Raw genomic sequence first — 24,520 nt, 5'->3', positions numbered from 1 at the left:
CTCTTCGCTTCTAGACAGAGAAGGGAGATTTCTTGGGGGTTGCCCTTAGGGAATCCCAAGTTCAAGAATTGGAGATTTGGCCTTCTGGAGAGAAGGGGCTTCTTGAAGGAAGGACACCCCTGGGGCCCCTGGGGCAAGTCCTAAACTGAGGATCAGAAGACTCTCCTCCTCTTGCCCCGTGTCCCGTTACTGCGCATTACTCGGTCACTGATGGCCCTGCAGAGCCCTGGAGGATCCCGGAACGTGTTTGCCTTCTGGGCGACTGTCCAAGCCATAGAGTGACGCTAAAAGGCCGGAAGGGGTCGTGTCGGACTCAGGGGGAGGAATGTCGGGTATTGCCCCGTTGGCAGCCCCGAATTTAGTTCCCTTCCGAGGGAGCCCGAGAACAAAGCCGCCTTACGCTTTGTAGAAAAATCTCTCAGGTCGTTGCCTTCTGCTTCTCTCGTAGAGTCAAACCCAGGCCGTCCCCTACCGGACGTGCACTTGTTACCCAAGTGCTCGTGCAGGAATCGGGGACCTCGTTCCCCATATTTATAGATACCGACCATGAATTATAAACGCGTGAGATTCAGATACTTTCCAGCAGCAAGTTTGGATGGGAACAAGAAGTCCAAGAACATTTGCCTTAGCGTTTATTCTGTTAGGCCACAGTTCTCTTTTATTGTCCTGACTCAGTTTCCCTAATCATCCTGACCCAGTCCTGCCTCAGTTTCCCTAATTGTTCTGCTTCTGTTTATCATGTCTGCTCAGCCCTGCAAAACCTCCCCTCCCTCTTTATCAGAACACTTGATAAGGAGAACATCAAAGAGCCTCTCCCCATTCCAAGCTACTGGAATGTCAGATACTGTCTTATCAAGCTGCCTCTCCCCATCTCGGGGGTTCCTCCCTCCATTATGTCATCCCCGTGTTCCGAGGCTCACTGTTCCCCCTCCCCCCCAGAGTCCCATTCCCGCTCTCAGCGCCCTGACTCCGCCCCTGCCTCAGTCTACCTCCTGTGTCGGAGCCTCGTGTGTAGCTATGTCATTGAGAACTCGCATTATTGGCTGGATTCTCGGAGACGAGAGTCTCGTTCAGCCCTGGGACCAAACCATGGATCCATTTGGTTGCAGTAAATCTCTCCCTTTCAAATAAATTATTAAATACTCTCTGATCTCTATCTTGCCTCAGTTTCCCCAGCATTACAATTCCCTTTCCTCATGTGGTTCTGGCCCCTAAGTAGGAACTACATAAATGCTTATGTTCTCTTCCCTGGGCCGTGGGCCGCAGAGAGAGTGGGGACAGCCCGGGGAGGGGGAGAGCACACGCCTGGGTTCGAATCCTTATACCCCAGGGAATTTCAGGCCCATTCTCCTCCTCTGTAAAATGGGCAGCACGACAGCCACTGCCCCTCCCCCCGGGCTTCTGCAGGCGAGCTAGCGAAGGCGTCAGGACGGCGTTCACCAGCCCCTTACAGTTCGCCCCCCCCCCCCCCCAGCCCACGGGTGTCCACAGGGGCCTTGAGAGGACCGAGGGGCGCAGCTGCAAATTCACCAGCCGGCCGCCGGGCCGTGGGTCAGTGTGGCTGCCGTCCCGGCTCCCCGACGGGGCTGCCCGTCCCGGCTCTCTGGCGTGGCCCCACGACAGCTCTTGGAGGCCTTGGGGGAAACCCGGTCCCCCCGAGCTCCAGCCGGGACCGGAACCAGACTTGCGGCTCGTCAGCAGCGGCCGCCCCATGGCCCGAGACGTTCCGCCCGCCCCCCTTTCAGGAGACGGAAAACAGTCCCCCCGTGGGGCCGGGCCCCGGCCGAGGGGAAACAAGAGGCAGCCAGTTCTCTGAGTCACAAGGTCGCTCTGAAATTGCGAGTCTCCCAAACACGCACAGTCGTGGCGGGGGAGATCACGTGACTTCCAGGCCTGAGACAAGGTCACCTTTGTCCGGCTCCTTTCTCTCCACAGGAAGAGGGGCCTTCGAGTCCCTGACAAGGGAGAAGCCGGGCTGCCCTGGGCCGGCCCTGACGGGGGCACTGGCATCCCGGGCACTCAGAGGCTCGGGGCCGGAAGCGGGCCCCTCTCGGCCCCCCAGGCTGGTGACCTCCAGTTTTCTCACAGGCCAGGGAGGGCCTGGGAGCGTCTCCAGCCCGGCTTCTGGGCTTTCACAGGGCGAGCTGGGGACCGGCCCTCGCGTCTTCCGACCCCAAGTCGGAGGTCGTCCGACGCCTCAGCCTTCGTGACCCCTTTGGGGTTTTCTTAGCAAAGACACCGGATCCTGCTCCAGCTCATTTTACAGGTGAGGACACTGAGGCACACGCGGCTAAGGACCCGGCCGGGGTCTTCCAGCTACTAAGTGTCTGAGGCTGGGTGTGAGCCTTGCTGACTCCGGCCCGCTGTCCACTGGCCCTCACCTCGGTGCCCAGAGGGAAAACCCGCCAGAGAAGCCCGGCCCACTTCTCGCCCCTCCCTCCCTGGCTTGGCGTGGAAATGGAAGCCCAGGGCACGGTTACTCCTGGCAGAAGTACAAAGGACCTTTCCCCGCAGGGCGGGGGAGCAGGCCTTGTTGGGAAAGCAGGGAAAAGGAGAGGAGGAGAAATAAACCAAGAAAGGATGGCTTCGAGGGAACCGGGGCGCCTGCTTGGGGGCCCCCTCCCCCAGAGGGCCGGCCTCTTCCCCGAATGTTCCTCCCCACATACAGCCGGGTCTCTGAGGAAGAACCCGGAGCTTCTGTCTCCCCCCTCCCCGAGATGGATTTCCCAGTAAAAGGTGGGGGGCAGGGGAGGGGCACATGGAGGGCATTGGGGGGCCGCAGTTCACCCTTCCAGGTCTCATGGGCCCTTGCCCTGAGAGGGGCAGCACCTGCCTCCTGGTTCTCCTCACGGCCCACGGAGTCAGGCCCGAGTGCTGCCCTTGGGGTCCTCAGGAGATGTCTGAGTCAGGGAAAGGCTGCCCTGAAGGAGGCTGGGATTGGGCCCCGGGAGCCAGCCCCGGGGTCTCCTCAGAGGAACAGGCGCACGATGCAACCCGGCTCCCCCGACCTGTTCCTGCCTTCTGGGCCCAGCGAGCCGCCGTCTCCTCACTCCCTACTGGCCAAGGGGTCTGGGGCGAAGGCACTGAGATGTGGAGCCTTTGCCGCGACAAATCGCTCTGGGAAGCCAGTCGGCAAAAAGTACAATTCAGCCCGGGACGGACGGCCAGGCCCGATACGGGGGCTCTTCCTAAGGGACGGCGGCAAGGAGGGAGAGGCTAGGGGAGACAGCTTTGGAGGGACGGGGAACCCAGGCTTCCTGAGTCATTCCACTAAGGGAAAGCTCTCTAAGCCCCCTCCCAGCCCCACATCCCCTGTTCTAAGCCCCCTCCCAGCCCTGACATCCCCTGTTCTAAGCCCCCTCCCAGCCCTGACATCCCCGGTTCTAAGATCCCTCCCAGCCCTGACATCCCCTGCTCTAAGCCCCCTCCCAGCCCTGACATCCCCGGTTCTAAGCCCCCTCCCAGCCCTGACCTCCCCTGTTCTTTAAGCTAAGAATCCCTAAATGCCCCTCTCTGAGCCCCCCCCCCCGCACCCAATGGTTACTCCTTTTGCTCCCTGGGACCAGCAGAACAAGGCTCCTCTCTTTCCTTCGTAGAAGACAGCGCCATGTATCCTTCCTTCCCCTCTGAGACCCCCAGATCTTCTCTTTTCCAGAGTAAAGACCCGGCTCTGGAGATCAGAAGCCCAATCCGTGAGGAGAACAGCAGCTTCAGGGGTGGCTTTCTCTTAAATGACAAGCCCTACCCCAAACACACACGCACTCACAACCCCCCCTCCCCCGAATTTGGGCTCAGGTCCTCTGAATCAACTGAATCAACTCAAATTTAGCTTTCTTTCCACTCCCTCCCCCGCCCCCCCACTCACTGACTATGGGAATTTCTAAAGGAAGAAGGCATTGCTAGTAGTCAACAGTCTTGCATACAGTAAGCACTTAATAAATGCTCACTGACTGGAACCATGGATCTAGAAGAGGGGGGAGGGTAGGCTGGACTTTAGTAACTTAGATCTTAAACAAGATGAGGCGGGGGAGGGACTGGCTCAAAGGCACATGGTAACATATATTGGGGCTTGAACTGGGCCCAAGCCTCAGCTGTCTCCTGGCACACCGTAAGTGCCTAATAAATGCTCGTTGGCTCCCAGGCCACTTCTTCCTATAGAAGCCTAGCTTAAGGCCAACGCCATCGGAGCCCTTCAGCTTAAGCCTGTGTCGGGGCCAGAAGGACCCAGGAACAGGAGCCCGGAACGAGCCCCCGGCCTGGGGGGGGGGGAGACCTCTGGGGACGCCCTGGGGGGAATGAAACGTCCGGGGCCTGCGCCTGGTTTACACCGATGAGAACATTTATTTTCTCCAGACAGTAAAATAACATCTCTTTCCGTCCGGTTAAGCACAAGCGCGCGGCATTTTCTTAAATAACAAACTTCCTAAAAATATATATTAAATCGTAGACAGTGTCACGTGGCGGCCCCGCCTTCGGCCCCGCTGTTCCCATCTCCCCCCGAAGTTGCACGTTAAGAGCGTATTTACAAACCGAGCTCCATCTTCCAGAGGCGAGACCCAGACGCAGGAGACTCGGAGCCCCCCCGCCCCCACGTGCGCCCCCCTCTTTGGGAGGGGGCCCCGTTTCAGCCAGAAAACAACGTCCAATTCTTCTCTCCCGGGTCTCCGGCCACTGCTCGACGGGTGGAGGGTCCGGGGGGGTCCTAGAGGGGACGTGGATGGGAAACAGGCCTGGGCTCCACAGGGGGAGGGGAGGGGGGCTAACGGGTCGGGAAGCTTGGGAATTAGACCAGAAGTGAGCTCTGCCGAGAGTCCTGCCAAAGGCTGACGGCGAGGAGGGGGAAGGGAGCCAGGGCGGCGGGGGACGAGCTGTCAGGGGCCCGCCGAGTCCCAGCGGGATCAGGAAAGCTGAGAAACCCCGGAGGAAACGGCCTGACCGGACCCCAAGTGGATGCCAAGGACACATGTGCGTGTGCGTGTACGGGCCGGGCTGACACACCGGGGGCTTGGCAACGTGGGGAGGGGTCTCCGACGTGGGGGAGCACCTGCCTGGGAGCTGGAGACTCGGAGGCCAAAGCTGCCTGTCTGATGCTGTCTGATGAAGTGCAGACATCCCGCCCCTGCAGCCCCCAGAGGGACACTGACCATTGGGCGAATGGGGGCTTAGAGCTGGGAAGGCCCCGAGGGGAAGAGTCTAGGGCCACGCGAGTGTGGGGCCTGGCGGGGCCGTGGACGTCTCCCACAGCCGCAGGAACACTGGCTCTGAGCAGGGGGGCCCCTGTTCTCTCTCCCAAGCCTGTCCTAAGCCCCCTTCCTGGGCCTGGGGACCCGCTGCCTCAGGCCCGCCCCCACTGGGATTAACTGCCTGTACGTGCCCCTTATCCCGGGAGAATTTCTCAGCGAGGTTCTGAACCATCTCAAAATGTCCAGGGCAGCCTCGCCCCACTCCCAGGGGAACGGGCTTGGGGGGGAGGGGGCGCTAGGCCCAGGGACGCCCCCCGGGGGGCTGGGGGCACTGAGGCAGACATCATTGGGGGCGGTTCGCCCACCCCGTCCTTCCTGAGAAGGCACCAGGGAAGGGATTTTAAGGCTTTTGGTTTGTGTTCGGGCCCCGTCCTTCCTGTGGAAGCAGTTCTTGAAAAGGCTGAGCTCCCGGAGCCGGGCTTCCAGGACCCCCTACCCCAGTTGTGTATTTGGTTTGGGGGGAGAGAGGGGCTGGCAGGAGGTCGAAGCTGCCCCCACCCCCGAGCCTCATGCCCTGGGCCCGTGCGGGGGTGACGGGGCTGGGGGAGTTTTCCTCAGGGCCAGCTTGGCAGCTGCTCCCGGGATGAGACCCTGGCCGAGGTGAAGGCCCCGGCTAAGTGGGGCTATTCTCGGCCTGGGCCGGCGGCCCACACCTGCCCCAGTGTTTCGGGGCCATCCCGGGAGCACCAAGAATAGCCTGGGGGTGGGCTGGGGGGGCCCTGCTCGGCAGGCCGCACTCCCCGGGGGCCTCTGCTCCTGCCCGTCTGTGCTGGGCCCCAGGACCAGACCGAGACGCGCCCCTACAGCAAAGCCGCGGCCCCCGGCGGGTGAGGCGTCCGGCCCCTGCGCCCGCAGCCCTTCCTCTCCCCTGAGCCCCCGACTCGGGTTACGGGCACCGCCCCACGGCAGACGAGCCCAGCTGTTCCTGCCTCCCGCCACAGGCCGGGGAGCGGCCCGGGGGCTCTGGGAGGTATGCGCTCCGAACGCCATGGCCAGGAGGGGCTGAGCAGAGACGCCCCTCCCCAGACGGCCGGCAGCGGCCGGTCACCCTCGGGACTCCGGGGAGGCGGGAGGCTCTCAGCTGCCGGGGACGCAGGGACGCTCTCCAATGGCCTTGGAGCCTCGAGAATAGCGACAGCCCTGAGCAAAAAGTGCGCCTCCCAGCCTGGGGCCTGTGCCGGTCACTGCTCCGGACGCCCCTTTTGGCCCGAGGGGGAAGGGGTGGGACATCTGTGGGGGGGGGGGTGTGAGCCCTTGAGAACCGGGGCAGGAATCCCGGGGGCCTTCACCAGGCTGGGCCTGTCCGGGGTCTCTCGGCGCCAGGACCACCTGGGCCGCCCACTCCCGGCCCGGGGGAAGGAGCGGTCCTCGGGCCTGGGCACAGGCTCGGCCCCTGGGCCGCGGAGGGCCCCCCACGGCTCCCCTTGGGCCGCTGAGACAGTGGGGAGGCCCTTCCCCGAGCAGGTTAATGGTGGGGCCCCAGCCCTCGAGTGTGGGTGCAGCTGTGAGTGAGGAGGGCGGGAAATAACCAGGGGGACGAGCCCCAGGCCTGCTGCCCGCCACAGGCCGGGGGAGGCCCGGGGCCAAGGACGAGACGGGCCCCGGAGCCTCCTTAGTCCCCCACCAGGGGGTTGCGGTCATCCTGCTGGCTCTGGCTCTTAAGCTTCTTCTTGAAGATGGAGACGGAGGTGGTGGGCTTGTAGAAGATGCTCCAGATCTCCCCCGGAGGCGCGGGCTGGCGGCGGTCCCTCAGCTCCCCGGGAGCAGCCACGTGCTGGGCCCTGCCGAAGCACAGACACGCGGGGTTCTCCTGGGCTGCCCCCCTCCCCGTGTCACCTCGTCAGCGCCTCCCAGAGGCCAGAGGGAGCCCCGCCCCAAAGCCCCCGGGGCTGCCTCAGCTCCTCCCCCCGGGCCCCCCCGGGGCTGCCTCAGCTCCCCCCCCCCCCCCCCAGTGTCCCCTGACCCAGGGAGCCGTGCAGAGACAGGCGGGAACCTCCCATGACCTGTCAAGTCATGACTCCTGGGCCCAGGGTGGGAGAGGGAGCTGGGTAAACACTCATTAAGGACACTTCCAGAGCCAGTGGAGAGGCTGGGGGGGGGCCCAAAGGGTGGGCGGCGGGAGCCGGCCGGGGGCGGGGGCTCAGGGACCGACTGTTTGAACAGGTGCCAGGCAGGGCCGTGGGAGCCCGCGGGGGGGGGTGCTGCCAGGGCTCCTCGGAAGGCACGCCCGCCCCCAACGGGCCTGGCACGGGGCTGGGAGCCGGCTGCCTGAGAAAGGGAGCTTTCCCCAGAGAAGCTCAACGGGGGCCGGGAGAGAACGCCCGCGCAGGAAGTCGCCCCCCCGTGACAGACGGCGGGGAGGTGGGGGGCGAAGGGCGCTCGGCGGGAGCCACAGACGCAGTGCGGCACCCCCCGCCCTCCTCCTTGCCCCCTCCTCCCAGGAAACCTCAGCTCGGGGAGGGGGCGGTGTCTCACTCCCGGTGGGTTCCTCCCCCGCCAGACTGCGGGCAGGGGACAAAGGCTCGCTGTGTGCCGGGGCTGGGGGCCTGCCTGGCCCTCCCCCCACACTCACTTGAAGGTGACGTGCAGCAGGACCTTGGCTAGAACGGCCGTCACGGTGAGGATGAGGAGGCTCGCGAGGCCGTACACTGTCCACCCTGTGAAGGCAGAGAACGCCGTCCTTACGGGGGGTCCCGGGGGGCGGGCACAGAGATGGCCCCACCGAGAGCATCCGGCCGAGGGGCTCCGTCCCAGGGTGTGCGGCTCACTCTACACCCGGACCTGGCTCGGGGGGGGCTCCTCGTCCCAGATCCCCGGGCCCGGCTCGGGGGGGGCTCCTCATCCCAGATCCCCAGGCCCGGCTCGGGGGGGGCTCCTCATCCCAGATCCCCAGGCCCGGCTCGGAGCAGGCCCCGGCTTGTCCCAGATCCCTGGGCCGACAGAGGCAGGACTAGGCCGGGGCCGCCCCGTGGCGGGGGCCACCCAAAGGGCCGAGGGGCTCGGGCCTCCGGGACTACCTGGGACGGCGCGCGGCGGGTGGCTGGGGCTGGTGGTGATGACGTAGAGGACCTTGGAAGCCCGGGCGGCGCTGAGGCTCAGGTTGGTCTGCTCCGTGATCACCTCGGCCGCCGTCTGGTTCAGGGTGGGCCCCGCCTGGGGCGGCTCCTCCTTGAGAGCTGAAAGAGGTGGAGGGCGTCAGGGGGGGCGCGGCAGCGGGAGCCGCAGGGCGAGGAGACCCCCTCCTTTAAGGGAAGACAGACCTCTGGACCCTCTCCCTCCTCCCCACCTCGGCTCCTGCCAGGCAGCAAGGGGGCGCAGTGGGCGCAGTACTGGGTCTGACACTGGGGGAACCTGAGTTCAAATCCAGCCTCACACACTTCTGAGCTGTGTGACCCCAAAGTGCTGCCTGCCTCACTCTCCCCATCTGTAAAGTGGGCACAATGGTAGCACCCGGCCCTCCCGGGGTCGTCGTTACTCCCAGAGCCGATGCCGTCTGCAGCTCCCCTTGGTGCCGCCTGGTGCCCTGGGCCTTCCCCGCCAGCCTCGGCCCCCATCCTTGGCTGCCCCGAGGGCAGGGCCGCCTCCTCAGGAGTGGGCACCCACTCGTCATGTGGCTGTCCTGGGGAAGCTGACGCCCCAGGCCCAAGGGGGCATGCAGGGACGGGCAGGACGTGGCTCCCTGGGGTGCTGGGCGCCCGCTGCTCGCTGAGGGTCGGGGGCTGCACAAGGGGCGGGGCCTCAGAGGGGAGAGATTCCTGCTGGGGCAGAAGGACAGCCCTGCCTCGAGGCAGGGGGATGGACTGGATGGCCTCCCTGACACCCCACCAGGCCTGTGGGTGGGAGAATCCCCGGCCCTGCGCCCGGTCGGGCTCAAGTAGTTCCCGGGCAAATAAGACCAGAGCAGGGAAAGGTGGGCGCTCATTTCTGCTCCTCACTGGGAGAAATCGGAACAAGGAGTGGGGAGGGGGGCCTGGAGGAGCCCAGACTGAGCAGGGTGGGAGGCCTGGGGGGAGGGGGGGAGAGCCAGCTCCGCCTGCTGCTGCCTCAGCCGCTCTAACCCTCATCTTCCCGGGGCCACTTCTGTCTCCTCTTGTCAAATACGAGCGCCGGGGGGAGCCTCGGAAGCGCTTCCCCCGCAGCTCCGGGACTCTCTGTGGCTCCCGGGTCCCGGCCGCAGGAACGGAAATGGCCGCGTCACGGGCAGAAGGGCCTGCGTCAGGGCCCCCGGAGGGCAGAGGCGTCTTACCCTGGTACAAGAGGGCAAAGCCCTGGGCCTGGTTGATCCGGTCAGAGAAGAAGTACAAAATGACAAAATCCAGGGAGATGTTAAAGGAGGGCGGGGGGCGGCTGCGGCCGCTGAACCTCGCCAGGACGCGGTGGGTGTAGCCATCCAGCAGTTCCACCATGTCTGCCGAGTCCCTGATGTCGAAAAGGGTGAAGTTGAAGAGGAGGCGGGAGGCCCCGGCGACGCGGATGGTCCAGTAGCAGATCCGGCCTGTGGCGTACGCGTCGGGGAAATCCGGGGAGTAGATGACCGAGGACGCGGCGCTGTAGTTGCCCCCACAGGCTCCGACGAGCGCTGCCGAGAGAGGAGACGGAGCAGGTTGGGGGAGCCCGCACGCGCAGCCCGGCGGCCCCCACATCCCCCTGTCTTCTGCGCCAGCCGGGCAAGCCTCCGGGCACTGGGAGCTGGGCTCCAGCAGAGAGCTCCCCAGGAGCCAGGACTCCCCCCGCCCCACCCGCTCCCAGCTTCTGGAGGGCAAAGAGTCTTGCTTGGATCCGCATCTCCCCAGCCTGGCGGGAAGTAAACGTTCAATAAATGCTCACCATCTTTCACCCATCAATCCACCCATCATCTGTTTCCATCCATCCCTTGATCCATCTCACCTTCCATCTCCATCCCCAATCATCCGCCTCTCCCTCTCCTGTTCCTGCTCCTGATCTCTCCTTCCCTCCCTTTGTCTCTCGCTGTCTCCCTCCCTTTCTTGCTCTCTGTCTCTGTCTCTCCCTCCCTCCCCTTTCTCTTGCTCTCCCCCTTTCCTGCTCTCTCTCTCTCTCCCCCCTCTCTGTTTCTCTCTCTCTGTCTCTCTGTGTCTCTGTCTCTGTCTCTCTGTCTCTCTGTTTCTCTCTCCCCCCCTCTCTGTTTCTTTCTCTGTCTCTCTCTCTGTCTCTCTGTGTCTCTGTGTCTGTCTCTGTCTCTGTCTCTCTGTCTCTCTCTCTCTCTCTCCCCCCCTCTGTTTCTCTCTCTCTCTCTGTCTCTCTGTGTCTCTGTCTCTCTCTGTGTCTCTGTCTCTGTCTCTCTCTCTCTCTCCCCCCTCTCTGTCTCTGTCTCTCTCTCTGTCTCTGTCTCTCTGTCTCTCTCTCTCTCTCTCTCTCTCTCTCCCCCTCTGTTTCTCTCTCTGTCTCTGTGTCTCTGTCTCTGTCTCTCTCTCTCTGTTTCTCTCTGTCTCTCTCTCTCTCTGTTTCTCTCTCTCTCTGTCTCTGTGTCTCTGTCTCTGTCTCTCTCTCTGTCTCTGTCTCTCTCTCTCTTTGTGTCTCTGTCTCTCTCTCTCTCTCCCCCCTCTCTCTCTGTCTCTGTCTCTCTCTCTTTGTCTCTGTCTCTCTCTCTCTCTGTTTCTCTCTCTCTCTCTCTCTGTATCTCTGTCTCTGTCTCTCTCTCCCCCCTCTCTCTCTGTCTCTGTCTCTCTCTCTTTGTCTCTGTCTCTGTGTGTGTGTGTGTCTCTCTCTCTCTGTCTCTGTCTCTCTCTCACTGTCTCTCTGTCTGTCTCTCACTCTTGCTCTCGCTCCTGCTCCTGCTCTCACTCTCTTTCTGTTCTGTTCCCATAAACCACCTCCCGGTAAATCTCTTGCCCCCGACGAATAAGAAAGAAGACTGAAGCATACGTGTGGAGGCGTAAAGAAGAGTAAAATGACAAAACGATAAAGACACTCGAAAAGACAGCGGACCACGCGGCAGCCCCAAGCTCGGCGGAGCATCGATGTTGCTGGGCTCCCGCCCCGCCCGCCCTTGCCCAGCACCTGAGAGTCTGCAGCCATGTTTGGCTCTGGGCTCCCCCTGCTCAGTAAGGGGAGGGCGCGGGCAGCGGGTGAGCTGGCAGACTTTATGGGCAAGAGAAGGGGCAGCGCAGGCTTGGGAAGGGGAGCCGGGAGGCGGGCACCCTGTGGCTGCCCAAAGCTGCCCGGCCCCGGGCTCACTCACTGTCGAAGAGGATGATCCGGCCGTCCCCGCCGCAGGGCTGGGTGTGGTCCCCGAAGCAGACGCTGTTGCACTCCGTGCTGGCCGTCTCCCCGTACTTCCAGTAGTCGGGATTGTTGCCGCAGAAACAAGCGTAACCGGATTCCATCCCAGCGAACTGCGGCGAGAGAAACGGAGGCACCGAGGCCCATCAGGGGAGGGAGGCAGCGGCCCCGGCCCGGTGCAGACACGACCCCCGCCAGCGAGGGATTCTGGGAGGCCCCGGGCAGAGGGATTTTCCCAACATCGCTCCAGGAGCGGGCACCCAAGGCCTGGTTTTATAGGAAGCATCCGAGTCACCGAGGGCGTCAGAGAGAGGCCGGGGCCAGACTCAGGGCCGTTCCCTTGGGGGTTCTCCGAGTGCGTGTTTCTGGGCCTGGGCCTCTGCCTCCTCAGGAGGCCAGCCCTGGGACCAGGGGGCCCGAGCCCAGACCCACGGTCCCTTTCTGCTCTCCCCAGCCCCGCTCTAAAGCTCAGGCTCCCAGGCCGGCAGCGGCCTCCCCCGGGCTGACGGGGCGGCTCCCGGGCTACCTTGGCACAGGTCCAGCGCCCAGATGGGGAGCTGCCCCCTCAGCGGACCCGTGTGCCGCCCTTCAGAGGCAAAAGGGCCAGCGGGGGAAGGGGCTTAAAACTGTGTTATCCAGGGTCCGGTGAAGGGGGTGGGGGCACTCAGCTTAGAAAAAAGCAAACGGGGAGGGCACCACCCAGCTGTCTCCTGTCTGGAAGGGCCGACATAGGTCACAGGGACTAGATGCACTCTCTGTGGCCTTGGAAGAGAGAACCAATGGGAGGAGGACTTCTAGGCTGCCTTGTGAGGTAGTGAGCTCCCCGTCATGCAAGGTGTCCGAGCAGAGGAGAGACTCTTGCTAGAATCTGAAACCCCTCCTTGCTCTGACCTACTTGAGAAGGTCACGTGGGGGGACAGATAGTCCCAAAGCCGTGGGTCCGAGTCCCAGCTCTGCCGCCCGTGGCCCAGGTGGCTCGCATCGTTCTGCCCCGGGGAGGGGCCCTTAACTAAATTTTAGCGCCCCCCCCCCCAGAAGAGACGGGCGGCAGAAGGTTCTGGGGGAAAGAGCCTTTGCAGCGGCAGAGGCAGCAGCACCTTGAACTTCTGCCCGCGGCAGAAGCTGATGCAGTTCTGGATCGTCAGCTTGTTGGATGTTTTACTGGTCCCAGTCAGGGGAGGGGGGTTCCCGTGGTCTCTGTAGCAGCCAAGATTTCCGGGCACTGAAAGGAAAAACACGGGAAGAGTCACAGAACGCCCAGGATGGAAAGGGATTTTAGAACATGGGACGTTTGAGATGGAAGGAGCCTCAGGGTCCGAACAAAGGACGGCAAACCTGGAAAGGACCTTAGAACATCAGCATGGGATGGCAGAGACAGGAAGCACCTTGGGCCTCAGAACAGGGGGTGTCGGGGCTGGGAGGGGGCTCAGAACAGGGGATGTCGGGGCTGGGAGGGGGCTCAGAACAGGGGGTGTCGGGGCTGGGAGGGAACTTAGAACAGGGGATGTCGAGGCTGGGAGGGGGCTCAGAACAGGGGGTGTCAGGGCTGGGAGGGGGCTCAGAACAGGGGATGTCGGGGCTGGGAGGGGGCTCAGAACAGGGGGTATCAGGGCTGGGAGGGAACTTAGAACAGGGGATGTCGAGGCTGGGAGGGGGCTCAGAACAGGGGGTGTCAGGGCTGGGAGGGGGCTCAGAACAGGGGATGTCGGGGCTGGGAGGGGCTTAGAACAGGGAGTGTCAGGGCTGGGAGGGGCTTAGAACAGGGGATGTCAGGGCTGGGAGGGGCTTAGAACAGGGGATGTCAGGGCTGGGAGGGGCTTAGAACAGGGGGTGTCAGGGCTGGGAGGGGCTTAGAACAGGGGATGTCAGGCCTGGGAGGGGGCCTCAGAACAGGGAATCTAAGAATGAGGGCACTTAGAACTTAGAACATGAAATGTCGGGCACCATAGTGGGCAGCAGCCCACTAAGTTCAATCGCCTCATTCTGACCTGCCCAGAGTAGCGAGATGGTCTGCCCAGGTGCACAGGGGACAGAGCCGCGTGGAGGGCAGAACCAAGGGCAGGGCTCCCTCCACCAGCCCAGGCTGCCGAGCTGGCGTCACCCCCGGCTCCAAGGGCCTGGGCGGCAGGATCTCCCCTCCCAAATATAAAGCTGGACATCTGTTGCCTCCCCCAAGTGGAAATGTGCCACAGATGAAGAATTTACAAAGGAGAGGAGGAGAAAACGCCCCGTGGCGAGAGCAGCCGCAGCAGGGAGCGCCCACGAGAGGAACCGCACGTGGTCCCAGAGCAACGTCTCCCCTCCCCCGGCTCCGTCTCAGAGCCCACCGAACAATGGCAGCCCACGTCGTGCCGGTGCCGAGAAATCCCGAGGCCACGGCCCCCGGGGCGCCAGATGCCAGCCTCCACAGGCTGGCATCTCCACAGGCAATCACGCCCCTTTGCTAAGGAGGCCTAACATGAGCTGGGGCTGTGGGTCCCCCAGGGCCAAGGGAGCCCCCTTCCAGGCCACGGGACCCAAGTGTTTTGTGTTCACTCTGGGAGAAAACAGTAGCTGCAGCGTTGGCCGCGCGTGCCCAAGGAAGGCTCGGAGAGATGACCAGCTCCTCTCTTCCTATCGTACCCCTCCCTCCGCCTCCTTATCTTGTCCTTCTCCGATGCCCTCTGGCTGATATTCATCCCCAGTTCTCCTCTATCCAATGGCAATAAAAGTCTCTGCCCAGCCCAGCTCCCGGGGATCCCAGCGTCCCAGAGCTGAGCCAGAAGGGCCTTGGCGAGTTGTGAGGGCGCGTGAGAGGGCTGGATGGCACGGGAGCTAGCCGAAAGCCGTCTGGAGCCTGGCGTCACGGAGGGCACGGACAACGGCTGCTGGGGGTCTCCTAAGCCCCGGAGCCTCGGCACGAAGCCGCCCCGGAGGGGAGGCTGCCAGAGACGCCGGGGCTTTGCTCGGGCCAAGGCGCCGTGCAGAATTTCACGCCGCGTTTTCCCGGAGTTCACTTTCCCAGCTGCCGACAGCTGTCCCAGCAGCCCCGCGGAGGCGGCTCCCCCACCGGATACCCTCCTAGTCTGCTCTAGGGCTCGGGATTGGCTGCAACCACGAAAGAAAGGAAAATGGCTTTCCACGAACAGCAAGAGCTGCAGACCTTCTGTCGCCAGTCAATTAAGCCACGGCTTTCACAATTCCCAAAAGGCAACTGTGATCCTGGGCCCGCGGTGAAAATACTGCAGGTGCCGTCCAACTCCGAGACCCAAGGAGTCAGAAGCCCGGGGGGGAGGGGGATGCAGCCAAAAGCCACAGCTGGCCTTGAGGTCCCCCCCCCCCCAGCCAAGCTGCCCCAGAGGGAAACGCGCCCCCTGGGGGATGGGGGCCTTCCCCCCTCTAGGTCTTCACGAAGAGGCCATTTGTTAGGGACGGTGAAGAAGGGATTCTGGGTGAGCCACTAGGTAAGACTAGGGGGCCATGAGGTCCCTTCCAGCCCCAATAGCCCGTGAGTCTGGGCGTCCCCCTCCGTCGCTTCTTCATGATGGACCTTGGGCTCCTTCAGGTTATTCCAGGGAATGAGAGCCCAGAGGGCCCCGCCTCCAGCTCCAAGAGTGGGGGCCAGTCTTGGGGGCCACGGCAAGTCAGAAAGGCCGTCTCCGGGGACACAGGAGCCACATGCCGATTGGCTCTCCCCATCCTGAACAGGCAGTGGCTTGTCCCGTGCCCCAACTCCCTTAGCTTGGGTATAAATGTCCACTGCTAGGGACAACTAGATCCACATCCATGTGCCCAGCAGGTTATTTGGTTAAAAGGATCATAGAAGAAATATCAGGTCAAAAGATCCAAGACGACCCCAACTGACAATTCCCCTTCAAGGGATTAACGTGAAAATCTTTGGTGAGAGAAGATATCGCTAGATCACTGGACCTGGGTCAGAAGGTCTGAATTCAAATCCTGCTTCAGATACCGACTAGCTGTGTGACCCTGGGTAAGTGATTTACCCTTGTCTGCCTCTCATTTCTCATCTGTAAAATCCCTGGGCTGCTGAAGGGATAAAACTGCTGTATCCCCAAGAAGTGGAGAAGACAGTTTCAGAAAAACCAGGGAAGATTCATATGAACTGATGCAGCCGAGCAAAGGGAGCAGAACCGGGAGATTGCTGTACGTAGTAACAATATTATATAATGATCAACCGTGAATGACTGAGCTGCTCTGATCAACACAGCGCCCCAGCCCAACTCCAAAGGAGTCATAACAAAAAAGGCTCTCCAAGCCCACAACCAGAGAGAGCTGATGGGCTGATGGGCTCATAGGACGGCACGAAACATTTTTTCTCTTTCTTTTTCTTGTATTTTTCTTCCTTTTTCTTGTATTCTTTTCTTGTATTTTTGTATTTTCCTTTCTTTTTCTTGTATTCTTTTATTTCTTTTGTATTGTATTTTTTTCTTCCTTTTTCTTGTATTTTTGTATTCTTTTCTTGTATTTCTTTTATATTTGATTCTTGTATTTTTTCTTCCATTTTTGTATTTCTTTTGTATTTTATTCTTGTGTTTTTTTCTTCCTTTTTCTTATATTTTTGTATTCTTTTCTTGTATTTCTTTTGTATTGCATTCTTGTATTTTTCTTCCTTTTTCTTATATTCTTTTCTTGTATTTTTGTATTTTTTTCTTTTTCTTGTATTATTTTCTTGTATTTCTTTTGTATTGTATTCTTCTTTCTTTTTCTTATATTCTTTTCTTGTATTTTTGTATTTTTCTTTGAATTTTTTTTTTTTTGCATTTTTTCTCTTTTTCTTGTATTCCCCCCAACCCCGAACAAGGTTAATACGGACATTTGTTCTGCACGATTCCATATTGATAACAGATTTTTGTGCTTCTTGCCATCTCAGTGAGTGGGGAAGAGCAGGGAGAAGGAGCTGCTGCTCTGGACCTGAACATAAAATGAGACTGAATTTTAAAAACCATTTTGCAAGTGGCACTGAAAGAGCTGCTTAACCTCTATCGGACCGCTTGCTGTCTAGGGGAAGAGGGAGGGTGGAGAGGGAGAAGGAAAAAATCTGGAACACAAGGTTTTGCAAATGTGAACATTGAAAACTATTTTTGTGTGTATTTGGAAGAAGAAAACACTTAATAAAAACATTTTTAAAAAGCAGATTGACCATAGTTTGGGCCAACCCTTAAAGAAGAATGGACTGAGCAAGAAACCTTTATTAAGCAACTACTTAACGTGGGTCCTGATGGTAGAGGAACAAAGGGAAGCAGTCCTGGCCCTCTTAGGCACCGGGGAATGTGGCGAGGGGGTCGGGGTGGGGGAGGTGGGGACTGAGGGCCTGGCAATCAAACCTTGGGGGAAGTGCACGACTGACTCTCGGAGGCCAAGGTGAGGCCTGGGGTGCAGCCAGGGCGTGGAGAGGCCTAAGAAAGCATGTAAAGCACTTTATGAAGAGCTGGATAAACAGAGAGTGTGCCAGTTATTATAGAGCCCGCCTGGCACATTCTGGCACGGAGAGGAGATGGCACCGAGACTGACTCTGCCTCGGTATCCCCGACACCCAGCAGGCTGGGGGAGCTGATTGCTGACTGTCGAGGTGACATCCCCGGCCCTGATGGAGACTGCACTCTCCCGGCCTCCCACGGCCACGGGGAGAGTTCCTCTGGCTCTGAGAAGGCTCCATGAGGACCTGGCGTGAACGTTCCGGGTCTGGTCTCAGGATGGGAACGGGATCTAAAGGAGCACAGGGGTGAGGGTGGCGGGCCTGCCCTGGGAAGGGGTGGGTGGAGAAGCTGGATTTCAGATCGATGGGAGTGAAGGCCTGGGATTCACTCCTCCACCATCAAACCTCCTTGGCTTAAGATCCCGCTGGAGGAGGAGGTGGGGAGCTTGGCGGTTCTTGAACTGGAGCCTTTGCTCTCGAGACAAACCATCATCTCATGACGACGAGAAAGAAAATGCTTTCATTGCCACTGCCGCTGCTGAGAAACGTGATGGTGAATCGCTTGGAGGAGGCAGCACCGACTTCCTCCGAACCTTCTTTGGCAGGAAGGGCAGCTCTCTGCCGGCGGCCACAAGCACGTAGAGCCCGGCCTCCCCCCTTGTTTGTCAGCGCCCTTCCTAAACTGTAGGAAGATTTTGGGCTGACACACGACCCCCCCAGTGCAGCCAGCCTTGCCTTTGGAAACATTCCTGCCCCCCAATTCCTGCGGGGTCCGCTCCGGGCAGTCAGGAACTTTCCAGGGATCTGATTGCAGCCAAGACGTTTCCCCGTATGATCATTTTAATGAATAGATGGGTTTCAGACGGGGGTGGGGATTATTATTCAGGAAATTTTGACTCCTTGTTCGTAAATAGGGCAAATTGGGCCTAAAATAATCAGGCCGGGGCTTTCTCGGCTGCTTTGGAAGATCAGTAAAGTCTGTGCTCGGAGCAGAGGCCCCAGAGCGGGTCTCTCCTCTGTGTCCATGCCAGTGGTAAGATGTCCCTCCCAGAGCAGAACGGGGAGCTTAGTGGCCCTCCCTGGGGGTCTCAGCCTGAAAGAAGCTCCCACAAAGCTCCCGGAAAGCACCCCCAGTCTAGTTTGCAAATGGTGGTAACTCTGAGCTCCAACCCCTGAAAGAAGGGTTCCGTGGTGAGGCTGTGGGGGGCACTGGGAGGGTTCCTGAAAATGGGAAAGGGCACGAACGCCGCTGCGATTTTGTCCCTGGGACGAGGGAGGCCGCATCAGGTTAGCACTGAGACCTGGGCGGCTCGCCCTCGCTGCTCCAGCTTCTTCCCCGGGAGCCTGGGCTTCCTGCACCACGTGGGGCGGGCCCACAGGCCGTGCCCGCCCGGGACATGGACAATCCCCTCTCCCCTGCCCCAGACTCCGGCGGGCACTGAAAGGCGGTCTTTGTGCAGAACAAATGGACCGAGGACAATCTGTTCTCTCATTCCTTCTTAAACAACGAGGGCCAAGAGATATGTTTTCCATTTCTAAAACTTGACTGAGCGCCTGAGGAAAAGGCTCCTCCCTGACAGTTTTCTCAGCCGTGGGGATGAATGATGACGCACAGGTGGGAAGGGGAGCACAGCCAGGCGCCAGCAATTGGGGGGGGAGGCGGTCCTTAGACACTGGTGGGCGAAGCTCAGGGAGCGGCCTTTAAGCGCCGTCCTGGTGCCCAGGCCCCCCCAGTGTGTCGGAGCCTGTGCTGCTTCCCCTTGTCCCCCCCAATTCCTTGGCTGTGGGAGCGTTTCACTGACCTTCCCCAAAGTGGTGACCTCGGATACAGTGACAAGGAGTACAATGGGCGGGGCAGGAGTGACCGGGTGACAGGGAGCCTTACAGAAGGGCAGGTCACCAGGGCTGGGCCTGGGAGGCCTGGGATGGAGCATCCGGTGCCCATCTCCTCTGTCAGTCAGAGGCACAGATGCCCAGGGGCAAGAGGTCAGCGAGCCGACGGACCCTGAGAGGTCACATCCTCCGACGCCCCCGTAAAACAGGAACCGGGGGGAACCAAGCAGTTAATCATCCCAAACTGACCGGATTCTGTGCTAAGTAACAGAAATGGAAGCCGAGTCTTTCAAAGGTGGGATGAAGAAATGGACAAACAGGTCAGGGGTTACACCAAGTCTGGGGCTGGCTTCTCGCTCTCCGGACAATTTCCCAGCCACGGGCGGCTCGGACTTTGGGGAGCAGCGGCTCCCGGACCAGAGCCACCGTGGGGTACAGACTCCTCAGCCCCACAGCCCCACCTCTCATTGTGCAGGGAAGGGAACCGGGAGGTGGCCCTGCCCCAGGGAGCGCCAGGAGGGGAGCCAGGGACCGGCTTCTCTGACGCATGATCCCAGGCTCTCTCTGAGGCTTTGGGTGCGAGGAGGGGAAGCAGCTGAAGTCATGTTTCTGAGTCCATGGGTAACCCACCCCGCGAGGCGAGGGGTGCAGGCGCTGTCAGCCCACTCTGGGTGAGAGAACTAAACTCGCCTGCCCGGGATGGCCCGGTCGCCCTGTGGGGAGGGACCGAGGTCAGGGCTCCCAGCTCTAAGTCTGGGGCTCCCTGCGTCCCTCCCTGCGGCCTGTGCTCCCTGGCCAGCCCAGAGCAGATGAGTTTGGGACCGGGGGACTTTGCAGAGAGCGGGGGGATGAGCTGCGATCTGAACTGGTAGAGGGAAGGCCCACACCAGGGAAGGCCCTGGGTTACCGCTCGGACAGTTGCCTTGTGTTCCCAAGAAGGAAGGAGACACCACGGCTGGGAGGCAGGTTGGGTGTGTCGTCCACATGGCCAACACCGGAATGAGCTTTGGTGGGAACCGTGCGAATCCCGGGGACCTGCCCATCCGGGCCCCACCCCAGCCCCCCTTACTCTGACAAGCCGGAATCTCGCAGTATTTCCAGTAGACGCCGTCCTCGTGCTCGGCCACGTAGCACCAGGGGCTCACGTCTCCATCCGGGTTCCTACGGACAAGAAAGACGTAAAATTCCAAGTCAGGTTCTCCCAACTTGTCTCCTTGCTCCGGCCCCTCCCCTTGCCCTGGCCCCGGCCGGATCAGGAGCCGGGCATCCAAGCCCACAGTGAGTGCTCAGGAGGAAGCTGGACAAGGAGAGGCCGTCCCCACCCAGCCAGTCTTCAGGGAGGTGGCCACTGTGGCCCTGGCTCGGGTGGGCGGCCACCGCCAGCAGAGATGCCCCCAGGGATCCTTGGGGGGACGCATCCCCATGGCTGGGGGGGTCTCTAAATGGACGGGGTGCTAGGGAAGGGGAAAGGATGGATTTGGTCAAGGTCAGATGAGACGACTTCGGCCTGTGAAGTCGGAGTGGGAGGCAAATCCAGTGGGAAAAGGGGGGAAGGCCCGGAGGAGTCGCCCTGATGACCCGCACTGGGCTCAGAACTCCCCTGAAGGCAAGCCCAAGGCCAGAGGCTCAGCCCTGATCCTTTCAGTCCAAGGGCTGCTTCAGGTTCAGGTTTAGGTTCCTTCAGAGGAAGCAGGAACTCTAGAGAGGCTAGTGAGAGTGTACTGGAAGCTGGTGGGGGACGAGGGGGCACGAAGCTCTCCCTTCCCTAGCTCCTCCTCACATTCCCCCTCATCCGGACCCAGGACATGGAAACCCGAGCCTCTGGTGGGGCCGGAAACAGGCACCCAGAGCCTGGGGCCTCCCGGCAGGCTGGGAGGGACCCTGTCTTGTGTGTCTAGCCCTGGGCTGGGAGATAAGCCTTCCCAAGGACAATGGGGCCCTTGATGCCTGGGGCCCTGGCCGGCCCTGCTCCTCCCTCTGATAGGAGACCTCCGCCAGGCAAACGTGCTCCTATCGCTCCGTCTCTCAGACATCCCAGACTAAACCGGTCTAAGCCAAGCTGAAGATAAACAGGGTATAGGATATCTCTGGCAGAGAAATCCAAGGGGCCGGGAGGGATCCGAGCCCCCTGAAACGCCAGCTGGAGCCACGATCCGGTTCCAGCCGCTCAGCCGCGTCCCTTAGTGCAGCCTCAGGGACGGTCCTTGTGCCCGGGAACCAAGGGCAGGATCGGCCCCTCCTGGGGGGCTCCACCTGCTCCCCAGGTGACCAGGGGCGGCTCTCATCTCCTTTGAAGTAGAAACTCGTCATTCAGGTCCCCTGCACGGGGTGGGGTGAGGGGCAGGGAGGCAGCAGGGGGGCTGCTGGGCAGGCGGGGCTCCTGGTCTGGCCGCCGGACAGTCTCCCCGCATCCCGCCTAGCAGTTACCATTAACCGCCTCCCTCCGCCCCACTGACCGCTTGCTTAGGAAACCTCAGGTAATAAGAAAAGCCACAGGGGGTTTTCAGATTTACTTTCCAGGCAGATGAAAGCAGAAAATTGGGGAAGGGCCGTTTGGGAACCAAGTCGTTCTCGAATAAAGGGAATCAGAGCAGACGGGGGTTGAGAAGCTGGGTTCAGACCCTGGCCGATCTGCTCTTTGGCCTCCGAGAGGGCACTGAGCCCGGGGATTGGCCTAGAAGGCCTCATCGACATCCGGACAAGCCGGGGGCCTCCGTGTGGAAAAGGATTCCCAGAGACGGGATGGGAACCGAGCGGGGACTGGGGGCTAAGCTGGGGAAACCGGGGGTTACCCAGCAGCCACTGCTTCCTACTTCCGACAGGCTGGGAAGTATTGCTGTTGCACCTGTTCTAATAATTAAATGCTAGAAATTCCTGAGCCATGAATCAGGTTACCGGGGTCTTGTGCAGAAGTACCTCAAGTGCAGGGTTAGTGTGCACAGCTGTAATCTCTCCAGTCCAGACCAGCCAATGGGCAAACACAGCCAGTCTGAGAAGGCCTGACAGCTGTTCCCAGGCCGCCCTGAGCAGCCTTGGGGCCGTGGCGGGCACAAAAAGGCACACGCTGGGTCCTCTATCCCTGCTCTCTCCTTTAAGAGGTCCATTTTACAGATGGACAAGGGAATTAAAATCCCAAGGGGCCATGTGACTTGCTATGGCCATGGGGTCAGAAGCAGGATTTGAATCCGCGCCCTCTTGATTCGGGGTGCCCCCACCACCCGCACACACCTGGCTTGGACCCCCCGCTGCCAGAGCCGTGGCACACATTCTGCTCTTGCCGGGCTTGCCACTTTCGTAGAACGGGCAAGGGGAGTGAGCAGGTGTGAGCAAGGAACCTAAGACAGGATGGGGAGGAGGATGGCCAATGGGCAAAGATGGAGGCAGGGAGTGGCGCGGGGGTGCACGCAACAGCTCTCTCAGGACGAGCCCCGCTTAGCAGAGAGTCTGAGAAGGAAGACTTTCATTTAAGGGGGAGATGGGGACACAGGCAGGTTCTGAACTCGGGCCAGACAGCTCCACATTCCGTGCTTTTCTCTGGTCCCAGCTGGGAAAGGGGACAGAGAGGGCCTGAGGCCTTTGCCCATCCCCTCCTCCCTAACTCGTGGGTCTAGAACTCCTTTGTTTCTTCCTTTTCCATCCAGGCCGTACAGATTTTCCCATGCCCTTCCTGTCTCTCCCGTTGGAAGCTGAGCTCATGGCAGGCAGGGACCCCGGCGCCCAGCCCATGGAGGCAGCGGTCTCACCTGCAGTAGTTGTGTTCTCCCAGGCCTCCTTCTCCATGGGGGTACTTCAGAGTGTTGTACGGGTGCTGGAAGGTCTCGTTCCAGAAGAGGCAGGTCTTCCCTCCATGCAGCGCTGTCCAGTTCTGCCTGCCCCTGTAGTCGACTCCATTGACTGTGAAACACTCTAGAAGGAAGAAGAAACAAGAGACTGATCCCTTGGACGAGCCTTCTCTTCCCCTCGGGCCATTGCTCGGCTGGCTCCGAGCGACTGTGAGCCCAGGACCGGGGGCGTCTCTGTGCCGACCCCCGGGAAGCACCTCGGAGAAGCTCCCTGAGGGGTGATGGGGAAGCACCTTTGCCAAAGGCAGACACGGTTGTGGGGGAGACAGGAGCTGGAATGTGGTGGGCCCTTGAAATGAACCCAGAAATCCTGATATGGGAAGAGTTGGCAGCAGACGCTCCTCTGGAATTCTGGGTACTTGGAGGGGGTCACGGTTCTTGCCAGTGCCTTTGTGTAGTAACCAAAACCAGGCCCCCCAGCTGCAGCTCCGTCCCCCCTCCAAGCTGGAGAGGCGGCATTGACACTTGGATTTAATCAGCCCCTCGCACACAGAATGCTTCGGAATCCCAATCACACAAGTGGGGGAATGACTCAAATTCCCTGGTAATGAGTAACAGTCCTCCCCACAGCCTAGGGATGGAGGCACCAGGGGACGGGTAAACAGGAGGGGCTGGGCCAGGCCGCCCCCTCGGCCCCCCTGTCCCCAAGCCCCTGAGCCTAGGGGACCCTCACTGAGCCAAACCATGAGCCGTGGTGGGTGATGCCATCTTGGAGCCTGGGACCTCAAAGGGGGAGGGTGGGAGCCCAGACCAATGGCTTTTGTTCCAGATCGAATCCAGAAGGGTTCTCGTCAAACGCACGGCAAAGAAACAAGAGGAACTGTGTTAGCTACAGTGACGAGAGTCCTGCAAGCCCACCTCAACCCAAAGGCTCTGGAAATCGCCACTCCTGCCTTTTCTTTTCCAATCTTCACCCTCCTTCTGGCTCCTGGGACCAAAGACCCAGAGATCAGCTGGTTTTCCCGCCCGGGGCCACTGGCCTGCCCCAGCCCCAACCCCACAGGCCACACTCTTCTGGCAAGCATTTCTCGGAGCGTTTTGATCATTCAAAAACTATGTTCGGAAGAGCCCATTTTCCCACTCAGCACCCGCAGGCCGTGCTTTGACTGGAACCAGCCCATTCTCCGGGTCAGAGTCCCAGCCGTGCCCACAGCCCAAATTATTTGGGTTGGCACAACAGACTCCACACAAAGCCCACCTTCAGCGGACTGGCTTTCTACAGTAAGGGAAGTGTGGGCAAGGGGACGCCTTCAAAGGCAAACTGGGGAGTTGGGTGGTGGCTGAAGAGGCCCCGGTGCTTGTGGGTCCCCCTTCCGTGGGACACTTTCCCCATCAGCCGTACTGGGCTCTTGCCATTGGACCACACTGCCTCCTATTACAAATTTCCTTCTAGTGTTGATTCTATGACTATCAGGCTGACCATCACTAGTCACCATTTCCCTATGAGTGCTATTGGGAAGAAAAGATGAGGAAAAACGAACCTAAGTCTTGTGAGTTCTGCAAGGTGGGGGACACCCGCTCTTGGCGTCATCAAATATCAGAATGTGTGCTGGGTGCCGTGAGCTCCCTCTACCCACTTTCTTTTCACTGAAAATCACACCCCAATTTGGCACCACGTACTCTGCGCAGGAAGTGGTTCCCCGCGTTGTCCCTGGTATACTTGTCTAATCTCCCAGGATAGGGCCCTGACGAGCTCAAGTTTAGTCAGTCACTCTGCTGGGTGCTGGGGATACAAATCCAAGCTCAAAGAAAGACCATCCCTGGCCGCAAGGAGCTTACATTCTAAAAAAGGCACAACACACTAAGGGAGCTCAACAAGGTCCCCTCATATCACCTCTTGCCGTCTCCTTCCATGGGCACAAGCCTGAACATTGGTGAGCTCTTTGGAGTCGGGCAATGACTCACTTTCCCCTCCCTTCCGGAGCTGGTTTCTTTTCCTCCTCCAT

General features: G+C 60.4%; 1 protein-coding gene across 1 annotated transcript in view; it reads right to left on the bottom strand.

Annotated features, from left to right (window-relative positions):
• Nucleotides 1-4,321: 4,321 nt before the first annotated feature.
• The window catches only part of KREMEN1 (kringle containing transmembrane protein 1), a 38,867-nt gene continuing 18,668 nt past the window's right edge, over nucleotides 4,322-24,520 (bottom strand). Inside the window, exons 2-9 of the mRNA XM_051973050.1 lie at nucleotides 22,476-22,638; nucleotides 19,802-19,893; nucleotides 12,581-12,705; nucleotides 11,443-11,596; nucleotides 9,490-9,822; nucleotides 8,261-8,419; nucleotides 7,816-7,900; nucleotides 4,322-7,024 (exon numbers count right to left, since the gene is read on the bottom strand). Coding sequence (XP_051829010.1) covers nucleotides 6,856-7,024; nucleotides 7,816-7,900; nucleotides 8,261-8,419; nucleotides 9,490-9,822; nucleotides 11,443-11,596; nucleotides 12,581-12,705; nucleotides 19,802-19,893; nucleotides 22,476-22,638 — 1,280 coding nt within the window. The 3' untranslated portion in view covers nucleotides 4,322-6,855. The remainder of the gene's footprint in view (nucleotides 7,025-7,815; nucleotides 7,901-8,260; nucleotides 8,420-9,489; nucleotides 9,823-11,442; nucleotides 11,597-12,580; nucleotides 12,706-19,801; nucleotides 19,894-22,475; nucleotides 22,639-24,520) is intronic.

The sequence above is a fragment of the Antechinus flavipes genome, chromosome 1 (genome assembly GCF_016432865.1).
Source record: "Antechinus flavipes isolate AdamAnt ecotype Samford, QLD, Australia chromosome 1, AdamAnt_v2, whole genome shotgun sequence".
Taxonomy (NCBI): Eukaryota; Metazoa; Chordata; class Mammalia; order Dasyuromorphia; family Dasyuridae; genus Antechinus; species Antechinus flavipes.
Note: the sequence above shows the minus strand (reverse complement) of the source record. Positions and strands in the feature narration are given on the sequence as shown.